The sequence below is a fragment of the Spermophilus citellus genome (assembly GCF_964194105.1).
Source record: "Spermophilus citellus genome assembly, chromosome: 4".
In the NCBI taxonomy this organism is placed as follows: Eukaryota; Metazoa; Chordata; class Mammalia; order Rodentia; family Sciuridae; genus Spermophilus; species Spermophilus citellus.
Window position 1 is genome coordinate 12,380,505 of NC_138185.1, and position 16,986 is coordinate 12,397,490.

Consider the following 16,986-nt stretch of genomic DNA (forward strand, 5'->3'; position numbering starts at 1 on the left):
ATCTCTGGGAGCAAGGTGATCCTTGAGCACCCTGTCCTCTCTAGCTCCCCCAGCAATGTGGGTGGGTCCCGCCTGCTCCCCTTGGTTGGCTCTGCTCTCCCCTCCACCTTTGGGCTCCTGTCCTCTTAATGTCCTTTCCTCCTCAGGTTCTAAAGGGTTTTTCATGAACTCTTTAAGTTCACTGTAGACAGATCTACTAAGAATAGTGACACCAAGGGATGTCAGTCACATCATCAGGGAACCGGGGTAGCTTTGTGCCAGAGCACTCACCTGGCATGCACCTGGCCTTGAGTTCCGTCCTAGTACTGAGGACAAAGAAAAAAGAAGGAAAAAAGTCACATACTGTGAAGATTTGTCATCTCCTCATATGTGTCTGGACACCGGCCTGGGCAGTTGAGTCACGAGCCCACATTGTCCCCACCTGCTGGTGGAATGAAGTGACTGTTGCATATGCTGCTTTTCTGTAGAGTGGATCTGAGGGTGCCATGGAAAGACCTTAACTGAGCAGATAGGACCAGATCTCCGTAACTAAAGGTGTTGCGGCATTCATGCAGCCTTTCCATAGTGAGCCAGTGTGCTTCATGCTCCTGTGGAAACTTTCATTTCCATGAGTTGAGGTTCTCATTTTTTTACCTAACAAGATTCACAAAGTGAAACCAAGTGTAGTAGTGCACACCTGTAATCCCAGCAGCTTGGGAGGCTCAGGCAGGAGGATCTCAAGTTCAAGACCAGCCTTGGCAACTTCTTAGTAAGACCCTGTCTCAAGTAAAAAATAAAAAGGGCTAGGATGTAGCTCAGTGGTAGAACACCCCTGAATTCTATCCCCAGTACAAAAAATTAAAAAATATAAAACAAGATTCACCAAGTAAAGCTCATATTATGTATGGAAAGGCTACCCTGCCAGCTTGTGAAGTCTTGCTATGACTGTCCCCAGTACCCTAAACGTGTGCTTGAAGTTTCTTCTGTGGATGCTGCTGAACTGGACCAGTTGTTATGTACATACTGGCCATTCCTGGAGGGAGGGGACTGGGCTGGATTCTACCTGATTCTCACTGCTCTATCAGAAAGGAGGAAGTCATTCTAAGCCAAAGAGAAATGGCAGGAACAACTGAGGACACGATGGAGAGAGTTGCCTGTGTGGTTCTCAGGAAAGCACTGACCCAAGAAGAACCCAAGGAGATGGACGAGGAATAAATGGGTTCATACATAAATTTTTATACAGATTGATTAAAATGAAATTTGAAAAATGAAAGCCTTGAGAGATAAAATGGACAGATGGCTTGTGTGTAATTAACAAAAAGCAATATGAATGCAGTGGGGATTTTTTATTTTTTAAAGCCCAAAATGAGCTGTCTCTTTGGCATTCAGATTAACATAAAATTTGGTTTTTGTTTTTCTCAAACCATGTGGTGTGATGGATGTGCTCAGAGTAGGGAGTGTGAATTTTTTGTAAACTCATGGGGAACTGTTTGGCTTTAAAATTTTATTACTTTTCATTCCTGGACTGAAATATTTCTTTAGACTATTCTCATTCTTTCGTTTAGCAAAAAGATAAAATGGCTCCCAAATGGAGCTTGCCGCATAATGGAGAAAAGACACTGTTTTCCAGAATGCAGAGGCTTGCAGGCATCATCCACTTACTGCATGCCATGAAGTCCTGTGTGGGAACAAACAAGGTTCTGAATCAGAGAATAACTGTCACAGGAGTGAAATCCTTAGGTCAGACACATGCAATCAGCTCCTTGTTACAAATAATGTTCGTAAGGATGAAGATTGGGTAACCACTGTTCCATTTGCTTAAATGATGTAGATACATAGGTATATTAGCCTGATACTCCTAAGTCTACAACTCGTTCCTCTTGGCACTTTCAAACTGGATTTTTAAAAGAACTTTAAAAAATTAATATCTGGAGCATATAAATGTAAAGTTACTAGTCTGATTTTTCTTTGATGTGTGATAAGCATTTTGTACATTGTCATACTAACTATATACCCTTCCTCTCTTAGCATGTGTTAAGAGCCAAGAGATAGCTCAGGGGTAGAGTGCTTGCCTCACATGTTTAATCATTTCCCTCAATTCAGGCGCATCTAAGTCACAGTAATAAAAGGAACCAAAGGTTTTAAATGAACTTATAATTTCAGCAATAGTTGAAACCGTTTTAGTAGGATAATATAGGTCATAGGGAAAAGGTCAGTTCTTTTGGACCAACTGCACCATTGCAGCAGCCCCTACCCTCTTTCTATACTGAAGGCAAAGGGTCACTCTAGAGAAGAGCCCCACCCTTGGCATGGTGGGTGAAAACCTGCTCCCTGCCCTTGTCTCACTTGCCTTTTAGGGATAAGCCACTGCACTTGAATTCCCAAGTTCAGGCATGAAATCAGGACAAGTGATAAGTCCTGGAGCAATGGAGAGAGTTATGTACACAGTCCCAAGGGAATGTTCCTACTCAAGTCCAAGCAACCAAGGTCTCTGAGTGTTAATGGATCTTTTGAATTTTTGAGAGAACAAGCAAGATAGCTTAGTTTTTATGTGAATGATTTCTGACTTTTTATTGTGAATGGCTTATTCGGCTTTGAAAATACAGTAACTCAGGGTCAAGTTATATGCAGAATAGGGTCCACAGCATATAATCAGTCATTTCCAGAGGAGAGAGTCTGTTGACCCTCAACACCATAGGAAAGAGGAGCAGCAAGACTCCACAAAGAAACTACAGCAGGTATCCTGGAGGGGAGGCAGGGAGACACTAGCTGGATGGTCACCTGCCTCCTCTCCCCTTTTGACTCTGCCCTCAGGAGGGTTGCCGACGTCAGAGCTGCAACTCCAGGCCCCACTGGGCCTTCTCTTCCACCTGATTCCATCTCTGTGATTCATTTTCATTCCTTCTCCAAGGAAAAGACATGTTCCTCCCCCAAGGAACTCTCTTATCTGAATCTCCCCTAGCCCGGGACTTCCCAGGGGTCCTCCTCCCTGGGCCTGGCCTCCTGGAGCACCTGAACACAAGCCACTTATCTTCAGAAGCGTCCCAATGAAACATCTAGTTGGGATCTCCTTAAATTACTCAAATAGTTTCTCTGTGGCACCAGCCTTAGGGATTTCTGGGTCTAGGGAAAGTATCTTCAGTCATGAAAAACTTTTTAGACAAACTCTAGAAAAGGAGCTGATGTTGGCATAAAATAATCACTTTTAAACATAAGAACCACAATGAATAATTCAGCTAAGTTAAAGCAGAAGAGGGCCAGCAAACATTGATTGCTGTCTTCTATGTGTTGAGAGTTGCTAACCAAATCTTTGACAACTTTAAGAGTGCCTCCACATCTCTCTGTGTAGAGATTGCTTTCTAGAAAGGAGGTCATGGACTTAGCATTGTCTCCTATGATGGGCACAAGGAGGCCTGCTGGAGGCACTGTTCACTTGCCTACAGATAGCACAGAAATACCTTTCCTCTTGATGATAAGGTACCCACCTGGATTTTTTTCAAAGATACTGGCTGATAGAGTAACTGGACATTTTGGTTTGTAATAGACTTTACTTGGTAAAATGTTTTTAATATCTATGATTATAATATTATCAAATGGCTCTTTAGAGATATCAGGAAAAATTTTGTTGGCTTATCCACTCAATGGATAAATCAGTGGAATAAAATTGGCCCAGAAATTAACTTTCACATTTATGGTTAATTGATTTTCTACTAAGGGGCCAAGACAACTCAAGGGAAGGAAGAGTAATCTTTTCAGTAAATGGTGCATGAGTAACTGGATGCCCACATGTGACTCCCCCTTATGTCAGGCATTAAGATGGAATCAAAGAGGATCACAGGTCTAAACATCTGAGCTAAATGATTGACCTCTTAGGGAAAACACAGGAGCAGATTTTCGTGATCTTGGGTTGGGCAATGATTTATTAGGTACAAGACCAAAAGCATAGTGGTAAAAGAGAAAATTGGTAACCTCAGTTATTCCACATCTAAAACTTTTGTGCTTCAAAGAACATCAACCAGAAAGTGAAAGGACAGCCCACAGGAAGGGAAAGAGCATTTGTAAATGTTGTATCTGATTAGGGACCTGCTGTGGCCTGAACACTTGTACCCCACCCCCACACCCAGTTCATATGCTGAAGTCTAATCTCCAGTGCAAGAGTACTAAGAGGTCAGATTTTTGGAGGTGATGAAGCCCTCCCACATGGGTTAAGACCCTTATAAAAGAGGCCTGACAGAGCTGCTTCCCCTGTAGCCATGTGAGGCTCCATTCATGAGGAATGGGCCCTCACCTATAGATGCCGAATCTGCTTTTGCCTGATCTTGGACTTTCCAGCCTCTAGAACTGTAAGCAAGAAATTTCTGTGTTTATGAATTACCCAGTGTAAATGATTTTGTTATAGTAGTCCAAATGGACTAAGACAGAACTCATCCAGAATATATAGAGAACAACTCAACATTAAAGAAACAAATGACACAATTAAGAAATTGGCAAAGGATTTAAATAAGACATTTCTCTGAAGAAGATATAACTGGCCAGTAAGCTTATGAAAAGATGCTCAGCATCACTGGTTTTAGGTGAAATGCAGATTAAAAAACAATGAGCGAGTCCAGATATGGTGGTGCACACCTTTAATCCCCGCAGCTCAGAAGGCTGAGGCAGGAGGACCACAAGTTCAAAGCCAGCCTCAGTGATTTAGTGAGGCCCTATCCAATTTGATGAGACCTTGTCCCAAAATAAAAAAGGCTGGGGATGTGGCTCAGTGGTTAATCCCCAGTACCCCAAAACCAAACCAAACAAAAAAACGCATTCACACCATTTAGGATGTTATAATTGACAGTAAGCAGTGTTGGTAAGGATGTTGGGAAAGGGAATCCCTGTGCATTGCTCAGGAGCATGTAAAATGATCAGCAGCTTTGGCAGTTTGTCTTTGGAGGAGAGGCACTTCCTCCAGGATTGAGCAAGAAGTCCAGATATGACCCAGTGATTCTACTCCCAGGGGTTTCCCAACAGAAGTGAAAATGTATGTTTACATGTAGACTTGCACGTGAATGTTCTCAGTAGTATTATTCATAAGAGCCAAAGTGGGAGCAACTCGAATGTCTGCTAGCTGTTAAATTTAGTGGGCGGAATATAAAGAAATGTAGTTCTGATACTTGCTACGACATAGAAGACCCTGGAAAACATCGTACTTGATGAATGCAGCTGTTCACACACAGAACAAAGACTCATATACTGTGTGATCCATTCATATGAAATGTCCAGGAGAAACAAATCTGTAGAGACAGAGTGGATTAGTGGCTGCCTATGACTGAAGTAGGGCGGAGACCATGAGTGCTGATGGATATGTTAAAGTATTCTAAAATTATGTGATGGTTGCACAACTGTAAATAACTCCAGATGCTATTGACCTGTGCACTTTATGTGAACTTTGTTAAATTATATTTTTATCTTTTTTAGAAAGGCATGTTTGATAGGAAATGTAAATGCTGGCCAAGCCACCTTCTCCAGAGCTTACTCAGCATTCTGTGTCCTAGTCACAATACCTGGAATTAAGAAGTGAAACATGATTTTTGCCCCCCTACCCTGTAAAAAAAAAAATCACGGAGATGGAAAAACATTAAAGACCCAGAATGTTCTACAAGTTGGAAAGCTACAGAGTAAGATAGGGAAGAACAGTTCGTGTTTCTAGATAGGGTGGGTGGGAAGAGTGAGCTCACTTCTCTTTCACTCGGTATTTTTAGGAGATCCCACCCCGCTTCCATTGAGGGTTGAGACCATGTCTTATTTAGCATGGTGTCCAGCTCTCTTACAGGGCGAAATAAGTAAAATAAAACTATAAACTTTTTTTACGGTACACTTCCCATTGCAGTAAAAGCAAATAGTTTTGTAATGTAACCCTCACTGTACCAGTCATTTCTCAAGCATCAGGGGATAGCGAGACTCAGCCTAGGGTGTATTGCTTCAGTTTCTGTGTATTGCCTTTTTTTAGAGGATGCTGTCCAGGAGGATTTTATAAAGGGTTCTTACGTAAACATGATTGTGTTCTGTAAATTTATCCTTTGAATGTCTTATCTGCTGCAAGTATTTTCTCTTAGCTTTTGACTTATATTTTATTTCGTGTATTGTGACTTTGTCATTTAAGTTGTAATTTTATAAAAAAATATTTCTTGTAGTTGTAGATCGATATAGTACCTTTATCTTATTTACTTTTCTTATGTTGTGTTGAGGAGCAAATCCAGGGCCTCAACAAATGCTAGGCAAGCGCTCTACCACTGAGCTACAACCCCACACCCAGATTGACATTTTTATATAATAAAAGTTGTTAACCTTTATAGCTTCTGCCTTTTTCTTGCTCTAGGTGACATTTCTTACCCTAGTGATGAACAAGTTTTCCTATAAATTCCTATTCTTTTAAAAATGTCTGTTGCATTTAGGTATTTAGACCCTAGCCCAGAGTTTCTCAGCTTCAGCATGAGTGGCATTTTGGACTAGGTGCCTCAGTGGTGAGGACTGTCCTTTGTATAGTAGGATGTTTACCAGTGTCCCAGCCCTTTACCCAAAAGATGCCAGTAGCACCTGCACCCCAGATGTGACCTCCAGAAATATCTCCAGACAGTACTGAGCATCCCTGAGGAGCAGAATTTCCTCCAGTTGGGGAGCACTGCCTTTGGGCCAAACCATTCCTCTTTACAGCTGAGAAACTGAGGCCGAGGGAGGTGGAAGAGTAACCTTATCTGGGCAGATCAGTCAGAAACCTCAATTCCAAATATGGGTGGCAGAGCCTCCCCTTTTGTTCTCATGATTTCTTCTTTTTTCCTGCCCCAGCCCCAGTGTACAAGGTCCCAACTGTGTCGGGCTGCGGGTTCAGTGCTGGGCCACTGCAGTGAGAACAGCAGTGTAGACAGTATGGACAGACCAAGGCTTCAGATCTGATTAGTGCATGGAACAGACGGAGGCAGAGTACCGGGACCTTGCAGGTGCAGAGGCAGGGGAGGCAGCAGTGCTCACAGAATGCTCACACATGACCTGGGAGGTGGCTCACTCACCAACAGAACTGAGAGTGGACACAACAGGGCACTGTCAGGTGGTCTAGATTCTGCTCACGGTTCTGTTCTGCCAGTGTATATCTGAGGTCCCCAAGAGCATCCCTATACTTGGAATTTTCTAGAATGACTGACAGGAGTTAGCATATAGTGGTCACTCAGCTAAGACCTAGTACAGTAATGCAGTAAAGATACATGGTGGGATGTTAAGGGACGAGACAGCTGGTGGAGTCTGGAAGAGTTCATGTGAAGCTTCCTTGTGCTCTCTCCCTGCCTGGAAGGGTCTCACAGAGCCAACTGCCCCAGCAGTGCCATGCAGCAGCGTTCGGGTGACATATCTCCCTAGGAAGCCTGTTAGAGAGCCCAGTAACCCAGGGGTTTTGCTGTGGGTGGCCTGATTACGTACCCTCTGCCTAGCATGTACCAAACTTCTAGACTCCCAGAAGGAAAGCAGATGTTCAGTATAAACCACATTTTCTAGAAAGGCTGGCACCATGTGCCACCTTACCAGTTAAGAATTGGCAGTAGCCCTCCCAGAATCCAGATCCCAGAGGCCTTGTGGGTAGGCCTTTTTGGGGCAGCCCTCTCAGGCTGCTAAGGCAGAACTCTTTTGGGCACCAGATCTCCTAGACCAGGGCTTTGACCCGAAATCTGGTGAAGCTGAGATGCAGGCAGAGTCATGATAGGAGCCTTGCAAAGGCTGGAAGCTGACACTTGGGGCTGAGAGTGACTTCCCTTCTGTGACCAACTCTGTCTTCTCTCTCTCCCTCCGCAGTGCGGGGCCGCCTTCCAGGAGGATGATGTCATTGTGCTCAATGGCACCAAGGAGGATGTGGAAATGCTGAAGAAAAGGATGGAGGAGAGAAGACAGCGAGCGAAGATGGAGAAGGTAGTGAAACAGGCTTGGCTTCCTTCCTCCCTTTCTGAGAGTCTCGGGGTAGAAGTCAGTCCTTCAAGGGTCTGCCCTGCCTTCTTCTCCATGCCAGAGTCCATTGCAAACTTCTGGCTGCCTTTCCACAGCTGCTAGGGGTATGTGGTTAGAGAGGGGGTTCTTACAGCCCTGGAGGGCTTGGGCTCTAGAAGCTGTCCAGTCGCGGCCCAACCACAGTGCTTCTGTTTGTCCATGCTCAGCTTCAATCATCAGTGAAGTAGGGGTGGTGACAAAAACTGCACCTGACATGGGGTTGTCAGGAGGATTAGAAGGGTCAGCGATCATGTCTATAAATGCTTACAAGAGAGCGTAGCCCTCATGAGCCCTTGGAGAAGGGCAGTGACTGCAGTTGCTATCACAGTCAATTGATTTAAAATCTTATAACTTGAAAAACAAAGGAGTAAAGATTTGTTCCCAGGATGTAGGCTCCCTGTTTACCTCTCTTGTTTCTTTTGCTGAGAAAAAACTTTTTAGTTTGAGTAAGTCCCATTTGTTGATTCTAGTTGTTAACTCTTGTGCTATGGGTGTCCTATTGAGGAATTTGGAGCCCGACCCCACAGTATGTAGATCGTAGCCAACTTTTTCTTCTATCAGACGCCGTATCTCTGATTTGATATCAAGCTCCTTGATCCATTTTGAGTTAACTTTTGTGCATGGCGAGAGAAAAGGATTCAGTTTCATTTTGTTGCATATGGATTTCCAGTTTTCCCAGCACCATTTGTTGAAGATGCTATCCTTCCTCCAGTGCATGCTTTTAGCCCCTTTATCAAATATAAGATAGTTGTAGTTTTGTGGATTGGTTTCTGTGTCCTCTATTCTGTACCATTGGTCCACCCACCTGTTTTGGTACCAGTACCATGCTGTTTTTGTTACTATTGCTGTGTAGTATAGTTTGAAGTCTGGTATCGCTATACCGCCTGATTCACACTTTCTGCTTAGCATTGTCCAGAGTATACAAAGAACTCAAAAAATTAGACAGTAAGATAACAAATAACCCAATCAACAAATGGGCCAAGGACCTGAACAGACACTTCTCAGAGGAGGACATACAATCAGTCAACAAGTACATGAAAAAATGATCACCGTCTCTAGCAGTCAGAGAAATGCAAATCAAAACCACCCTAAGATACCATCTCACTCCAGTAAGATTGGCAGACATTAGGAAGTCAAACAACAACAAGTGCTGGCGAGGATGTGGGGAAAAGGGTACACTTGTACATTGCTGGTGGGACTGCAAATTGGTGCGACCAATTTGGAAAGCAGTATGGAGGTTTCTTGGAAAGCTGGGAATGGAACCACCATTTGACCCAGCTATTCCCCTTCTCGGTCTATTCCCTAAAGACCTAAAAAGAGCATGCTACAGGGACACTGCTACATCGATGTTCATAGCAGCACAATTCACAATAGCAAGACTGTGGAAGCAACCTAGATGCCCTTCCATAGACGAATGGATAAAAAAAATGTGGCATTTATACACAATGGAGTATTACTCTGCATTAAAAAATGACAAAATCATAGAATTTGCAGGGAAATGGATGGCATTAGAGCAGATTATGCTAAGTGAAGCTAGCCAATCCCTAAAAAACAAATGCCAAATGTCTTCTTTGATATAAGGAGAGTAACTAAGAACAGAGTAGGGACGAAGAGCATGAGAAGAAGATTAACATTAAACAGGGATGAGAGGTGGGAGGGAAAGGGAGAGAGAAGGGAAATTGCATGGAAATAGAAGGAGACCCTCAGGGGTATACAAAATTACATACAAGAGGAAGTGAGGGGAAAGGGGAAAAAAATACAAGGGGGAGAAATGAATTACAGTAGAGGGGGTAGAGAGAGAAGAGGGGAGGGGAGGGGAGGGGGGATAGTAGAGGATAGGAAAGGCAGCAGAATACAACAGACACTAGTATGGCAATATGTAAATCGATGGATGTGTAACCAGTGTGATTCTGCAATCTGTATACGGGGTAAAAATGGGAGTTCATAACCAAAAAAAAAAAAAAAAATTCAGTCAGGAATGGCCCACCTGATGAAACCAAGCGGACTTCCCTGATGAGCTAAAGCAGTTTTGTCAAATGGGGTAGAGGGTTACTGAACTCTGCAATTTATTATTACCAAAGAACCAAGAGCTGCTCATGCCTTAGGAAAGCAAAACCAGTAAGTAAAATCATGCAATAAACCAAAGTATTCTTTTTAAAAAAAAAAAAAGAAAAACAAAGGAAGAATGAAACGTCATCGTCAACCCAGAAAATCTGAAGGTCCCCTGCCTCCCAGATTTGAATGGGAATAGGAGTTCCCTGCAGGCCAAGTTTCAACAGGCTTGGGGGACCCTGGGAGCCTGTTATGTCTCCCCCACCCAGGCCACTGGATGTAGTCCTCCAGGACCAAGGAGTAGCAAGGAGCTAAGTAGTCTTCCTGAAGCTTAAGCCATCTCCCACACCTTCCTGAGCCCTCCCTGGGGGAATTGTGGTGAGTGGGGCTTCCACTCTCCATAGAGAGCCCATGCACTGGTGATGACAGTCCTGATGGATGTGCAGTGGTGGGGCCTTGCTTCGTAGTCTCAGGTTCGGAACCACATTCCAGAAGCAGTAGGAGTATTTCTTAATGATAGACCATAATGAGCAAGCTCAGCAGTTTGTCAGTCAAGAGATCATCCAGCGTGTGTGCCCTCGACTGAGTCCAGCTGTATACTTTATGATTTGTTATTTACAGATGTCAGTTGTGTATTGCAGGGCTTTTGTGAGTGGTAAGTTTTTTGTTCTTTATGGAAAAGTTAGGCTCAGGGTAAACATAGGAGCAAACTTTATGTGATGAGAACTAAGGCAGAAGATGCTGGAAGTATTAGAAAATCAGTGAAGACATATGGGGACAAGAACTAACTTTAAGTGCACCTGCATCGATCAGTAGGTGAGAGTAATAGGATTAGGAAAGAATTTTCAGAGACTCATTTTTTGCTTTTTTGTATTTGTTTGGTCTCAGAAGACAAAACAGGAGCCTCTCATCCTGGAATGACATAATTCAGGGTTGTTAAGCTCAAAAAAGCTGGTAAAGTTGGGCACATTATTATTCTTAACATGGACCTGGAATTTATAAAGATCCAGATTCACTGGCACTTCCTTCTTTGATCATTTTATCACTCTTAGGGACCAGCTAAGTGATTCTATAGGACAAAGAATTGTGCTCAAACTTTATAATCAAATGTGAATCGAACAGTCTGGAGCTGTTTTATAATATTAATATAGCACTCCAGAGAAATACTGAGAGAGTGCTTTGTCATTTAAGTGCTGCGTTAAGGTTAAAAATCAAGTGTGTGTGTGTGTGTGTGAGAGAGAGAGAGAGAGAGAAAGAGAGAGAGAGAGAGAAAATTCTAAGTTAGTGGTCTAAATTACTCTGATTTATTATCATAAGAGCAAAAAGAAAGAAAAGTCTGAGGCATGTTCAACAAAGAACACTTATCAAAAGGGATCTGCCTGTTCTTCATTGCTGCCTTTGATCAGTTTTTTTTTTAAGGGAAATTTTTATTTTAAAGGAAGCTACTAGAGATTTTCATATAGTCTTTGATTGTTTTACTTGAGTTTCTGTCACAGGCTTCCTGCCAAGTTGCTCAAAGCCCGGTGGAATTGACATGCCCCTCTCTGCAAAATACTCACTGGAGCTCCTGTGAATCCTTAGATACTGCTACCAGGATACAAAATATTTCCCAAATAAACTTGCACCTGGAAACAGGACACAATATTTATTCTATACCTCCTTATTGCTTTTCAAATAACTCAGTTTACAGTTGTCTCTGGTGTTTTGAAGGACTGTCAGCCTTCACAGATAGGCATACATGCATTGCATGTGTGAAGTGAGCAGGGGTTTGTGTTCTGTTCAATCTTCTAAGTCATATTACATGCATGTTACAGGTTCAGGGCCACTAAGAAGTCTTTCTTCGGTGTTTGCTAGATAGAGGCCTTCTGAAATAAATAGGCTGGGTGTGTCTTTAGCGCCACCTTTTGGATACTTGGGAAAATAACATTTTAAAGTAAATTGGACATAGTCGTGTTTATCATTTCTGCAGTTGCATCACTGTGAACACAGCTGTGTAATTTTAGAGTGATTTGTTCATTTCTTTTTGTTGTTAATGACCAAAGTAACTATAGTGAATAACAAACTTCTAGTGCCTAAAACTAACAACAGTAATCCAGAGTTTAGGATAATTTGCTAAAATGTTTAGCATAAGCCTCTAGGTCTTAAAGCCAGTTGAAAAAATACCATAGCAGCTTGACAACTTTGGAAATGAGGGAATGTGAGGAATTTAGCACCCACTTTGCTGACTAGACCTCACAGAGCTACCTGTAGTTTGTGTTACTAGCTTAACTGCTCTTTTGTATACCGTAGTCACTGTTAACATTGCCTCTTATAACTGAAATCCGTCATCTTCATTTAAAATTTTTGAGAATGTAATTTTTGGAATGTAAATATGAAATTGAACAAGGGCTGTGCAGGTAGACGTGTCTGTGAAGCTCCAGTGCACCACTGCAGATGCCTGTGGAGACCTGAGGGTTATAGTTTATGTGGTTGGTCTTGGGAGTGAGGACCTGCCTTATACTGTGCACCAGCCCGTGACGGTGAGCCCCAGACCACTGCGGCAGTGCACTGAACCTGGGAAGGTCCTCCAGCAACTTCTTTCTTCTTACAGAAAACAAAGAAGCCCAAGGCAGCAGAGTCTGTTTCCAAACCAGAAGTCAATGAAGGTAAGATGCTAGAAGAGGGGATATTTTAGCAAAATAAAACTGCAGGGCCATGTCCCAAATAAGTTTGTGCTTTGGTTTGCTTTGGTCTTACTTCCTCTGTTTTTTAAATTTTACAGAATGCCCAGGACCATCAAGGGTGAAGACAGGCAAGCCTGAGGAACTGGGTCCTGATAGTAGAGAGAAGAAAGCCGTCTCAGCACTCAGAAGTACAGGTGAGTCCTGCTGAGATGAGCCTGAGCTCATGGAGAGCTAGGGACTCCAAGGGCATGTTCACTTTATTGGACTGGGCACAGGAGAAAACTGAAGCATTTCCCAAGTTGTGTCTGTCAGTAGTTCATTGAGCTTCTGAGGGGAACTGTGAATTGTCAGCATACCTCTGACCGGGAGCCCTGTCGAGATTAAAGGGCCCGGAAAAGGAAATTGTGCTTTCCTGCTCAGTGAGCACATGGTGCTGCCCAGAACTGGACTCAGACCTACCGTGGAGACTGTCATGTGGAAAAGCATGGGCACTGACGGGAGGTGTCTGCTCTCTGTAGTGGGAATCTTTATGGGATCCACACAGCACTCAAGAGTCTTTTCTCTCCACCTGCTTGTTGGCCAGAGTCAGCTTCTCTTGGAGCTCCTGTCTTTAACTCCAGAGAATAGCATTTATTTTACTAGAAGGAAAGCACAGACTGATCAGATAGAAGAAGGCCTAATTTAACTGTGTTGTGTAAGTGCACAGAGGTCAGCATTTCCCATCCTGGCTTTGATGTGGGGTAGTAGCCTGGCCTGGGACAGACCACTCCAGTTTCCATCCAGTACTTTTGTGTCCTCCCCGCCATGCAGCATTCACCTTCTGAAGACCAGTCTGTCCTTGCCATTCATGGGCGGGAGCATAGCTTGAGGCACAACAGGGTGCTGTTACCAGGATCTTATGTGCTGGGAGCTGTGGTTTTTAGGAGGTGGCAGCGGGGATGTGTTTCCATGTAGAGTGCTTGCCCCAACACTTGAGGCCCTGGGTTTGATCCCCATCACCACAAAACATAAAGGGTATATATTTCAGCATTCCTCCCAGAAAGCAGCAGGAAAGTGTCCAGGGAGAAGCAGCTGACTTGTGCCCTTGTGGGAATGCCATGTTGGAGTGACCTGTAGTCCCAGTATGAAAGGTTTTGGCTTTTCGTTTTTCCAGCAACTAATGGGAAAGCCGGGAAGCCTCCCTGTGGGGCCGTGAAGAGATCCATCGCCGACAGTGAAGAATCCGAAACCTACAAGTCCCTTTTCACAACTCACAGCTCTGCCAAACGCTCCAAGGAGGAGTCGGCACACTGGGTCACCCACACATCCTACTGCTTCTGAAGCCCAGCTCAGGCTTCTTCCCCAGCCTAGGCTCCTCTATGTGGTCCTGGGGACTGTGTTGTCTCTAGTGTACTCGGTTTAGATGGTGTCATAAAGTTGTCCTCACCAACCTTCAAGACTGTGGTCGCTCTTGCTGTGAGGGTCCTAGGGAGGGACGGGGGCTTGCAGAGTGTCTGGCAGCCTCTCCCCAGCCTGCATTCACACCTGCCTCTGCCTGCAACGGATGTGGCTCTTTCCACTGCCAGGCTTTGTAAGCTTGCAATAATGGAAGGCTCTTGTGCGTGGCTACTTATTTTGACTAAAATTTTATTGTTTTGCTGCTGACAGTCAATTAAGTAAGCAAGTGAAACAGCCTTAGGTGAATTCAAACACAGTCTGGCAGCAGGAGCCTTTGAAGGAAACCATTCCTCACTCCAGCCCTGGAAGAAGCCGGGGCCCTGCTATCTGGCATTAGGAGAGTCTTCTCTCATCATTTTGGACCTAGCAGAGATTAGTTGAGTTCCGAAAGCTTTGGTGCAGAATAAAGCACGCCTGCCTTTGCTCTCCCTGGTCTGTGCTTTCTTGCTGCTCTCCCTTCCCCTAGTGTTTTTGTGAGGCATTGGGGTCCCAGGAATTCCACTGTCCTTGCCCTCAGCAGAAGGTGAGAAGGTGTATCCCACCCTTCTGTGCTGTGTCGATATCACACATCAGCATATCTCCACTCCCACGAGGCTGTCAGTGCAGTGTCCGAGTTCCTGAGCTCAGTGCCGTCTGTGGGTCCTCGACACCAGTAAGGCCCCAAGGTTCTCTTTGTTCTACTGTATCTGCAGTGCTGGGAATGGGGCCCAGAGCCTCCGCCCCGAGCTGTGCCCTTATCTGCCCCACAGTGATGGGAGGACTTGGCCCCAAGGAGCATATTTACACTGTTACCAGAGAAGCATTTTAATCAGGATTACATCATTTTCCAGCAACTAAAGGGAAAGGGAATTTTTATTGTGAACTTTTCTGGAATAAACATGAATTGGCCATTTTATTTCCTCGATCAGTATTATATACACCCCAGTTAAACTATCTTTCAGGGTTTTGTTTTAATTATTCTCATAAAAATTAGTTACTTTTAGCCAAGTGTGTTGGTGCACACCTGCAATCCCAGCGGCTCTGGAGGCTGAGACAGGATCGCAAGTTCATAGCCAGTCTCAGTAACAGTGAAGTGCTAAGCACCTCAATGAGATCCTGTCTCTAAATAAAATATAAAATAGGGCTGGGGATGCGGCTTAGTGGTCAAGTGCCCCTGAATTCAATCCCTGATACCAAAAGAAAAAAAATTATATTTGGTTAAATTATTTTTTATCACAATTTATTCTTCTCTATTTTAACTTATAAAGAAAACTTGATCGTCCTTTTAGTCAAATTCTACTCATTAACAGCTTTTGCCATCATGAGGTATTTTTTATTTTGATGGCCTTTTTAATTTTCCTAAGTTTGCCTTAACCTATCCGTTGTATTTGGCATTGTGTCCAGCTTTTGACTATGTCCAGTTTTTCCCAGTCCCAGTGACCTAGTCCCAGTGTCCTCTACTCAAACCTTGAGCATCTCAAAGCTTCCAGCCTGTGGCCTTCTAGCCAGTGTGGGGGCTACGTGGCCTGCCTTCCCCACTTGCCCAGGAGGTGTCCGTAGGTGTGTGTGTGTGGAGGGACTTTGGGGATTCCTTTCCGGCCTTGGGTGTTTAGCAAAGGCGTCACTACCCCGAGGCCTGAGAGTGTGTGCCTCTGTAGAGCAAGAGCAGCTCCCTTTGCATCTCTTGTGAGGGGAGTGAGGGGGGGCAGGCTGTCTGCATTCTGTGCCACTTCCATAGTGTCCAGTGTGACACCAGCTTGTACCAAGGCAGGTGAGCAAGGCAGTAACTAAGGTGAAGTCCAGTAGCTGGTGTTGATCTCGGGCTCACCTGAACAGCGGAGCACTGGGTGGATGTCTCAGCTCCTGGAAGGGGACACAGTGACCATCACCCACTCTGTGGGTACCACACCTGGACAGCAGTGCTCAGTGCACATGGTTCCTCCTGACCAGGTCACTCACCACGCTGCCTCTGATGAGTCCTTGCCACAGGAACAATCAGCAGAGGCTGGAAGCTTTCCCAGACAAGGACTCGTCAGGTTTTGGCTTCTGGACCAGAGGCTGCTCCTCCACCCGCTGGGGCCCAAGCCACCTTGCCAGTACAGTGGCGAGGGGCTGGGGGTGAGGGGTTCTTCAGGGCATCCTTTACTTCCCAGATGTAAAGTCGAATCTCAGCCTCACAAACCTGTCATCACCTCTTGACCTGGAGGGACCTTCCCAGAGCTTCGTGCTTTTTCTTGGTCCTGTGCTATGGAAAAGCACCAAGCTTGTAAACACATTGTAGAAAAAAAGGGTTTGGGGGATTCCTATCATCAAATTCCCATGAAGATTTGCAAGTAATGAAAATCAGGAACAGAGCAGCTCTGTTGTGAGGGGGCGTTGGTGTAAATGAAATCTACTGGCCCCAAAGGCAGCCTCATTTGACCACTACCAAGGCCTCAGTGTTGTTGGCAAACTTGGCACAGTTCAGGCCCTGTGCAGACACAGCACCCCTGGAGTACTCAGCAGCTGTCCTCAGCAGCTGCAGCTGCTCCCAACAGGAGCCTTAGCACACTGACGGGGGTCAGTGGGGTAGGATGGTGTCATGCCAAGGCTGAGCCTTCAGACAGGTTACAGCACACTCCATGGCCCAAGGCTAGGAGCATTGGGGCCAGCTTCTTCTCAGATGGACATTCACAAGCCGCAGCAGTCAGATTGGACATTGCCTGCAGCATGAGGCCTGTTTTCCTGCAGCCCTGGGACCTGCACCTCTCCACCTCTTGCACACACAGTCTCTGCAGGAGACCCCACCACTCCAGCTGACAGCGGTGCACGTGGAGAATCGGTGCAGCATGTGACACTGCTGTTTTCCCCTTGGGTTTTACAGGTGAGG

At 44.7% G+C, this 16,986-nt stretch overlaps 1 protein-coding gene across 1 annotated transcript in view; it reads left to right on the plus strand.

Moving 5' to 3' along the window:
- The window catches only part of RTF2 (replication termination factor 2), a 44,436-nt gene extending 29,870 nt beyond the window's left edge, over positions 1-14,566 (plus strand). The window contains exons 6-10 of the mRNA XM_081291760.1: positions 7,798-7,911; positions 12,629-12,683; positions 12,800-12,895; positions 13,855-14,094; positions 14,318-14,566. Of these exons, the coding sequence (XP_081147886.1) occupies positions 7,798-7,911; positions 12,629-12,683; positions 12,800-12,895; positions 13,855-14,021 (432 nt within the window). The 3' untranslated portion in view covers positions 14,022-14,094; positions 14,318-14,566. The remainder of the gene's footprint in view (positions 1-7,797; positions 7,912-12,628; positions 12,684-12,799; positions 12,896-13,854; positions 14,095-14,317) is intronic.
- The last annotated feature ends 2,420 nt before the right edge of the window (positions 14,567-16,986 follow it).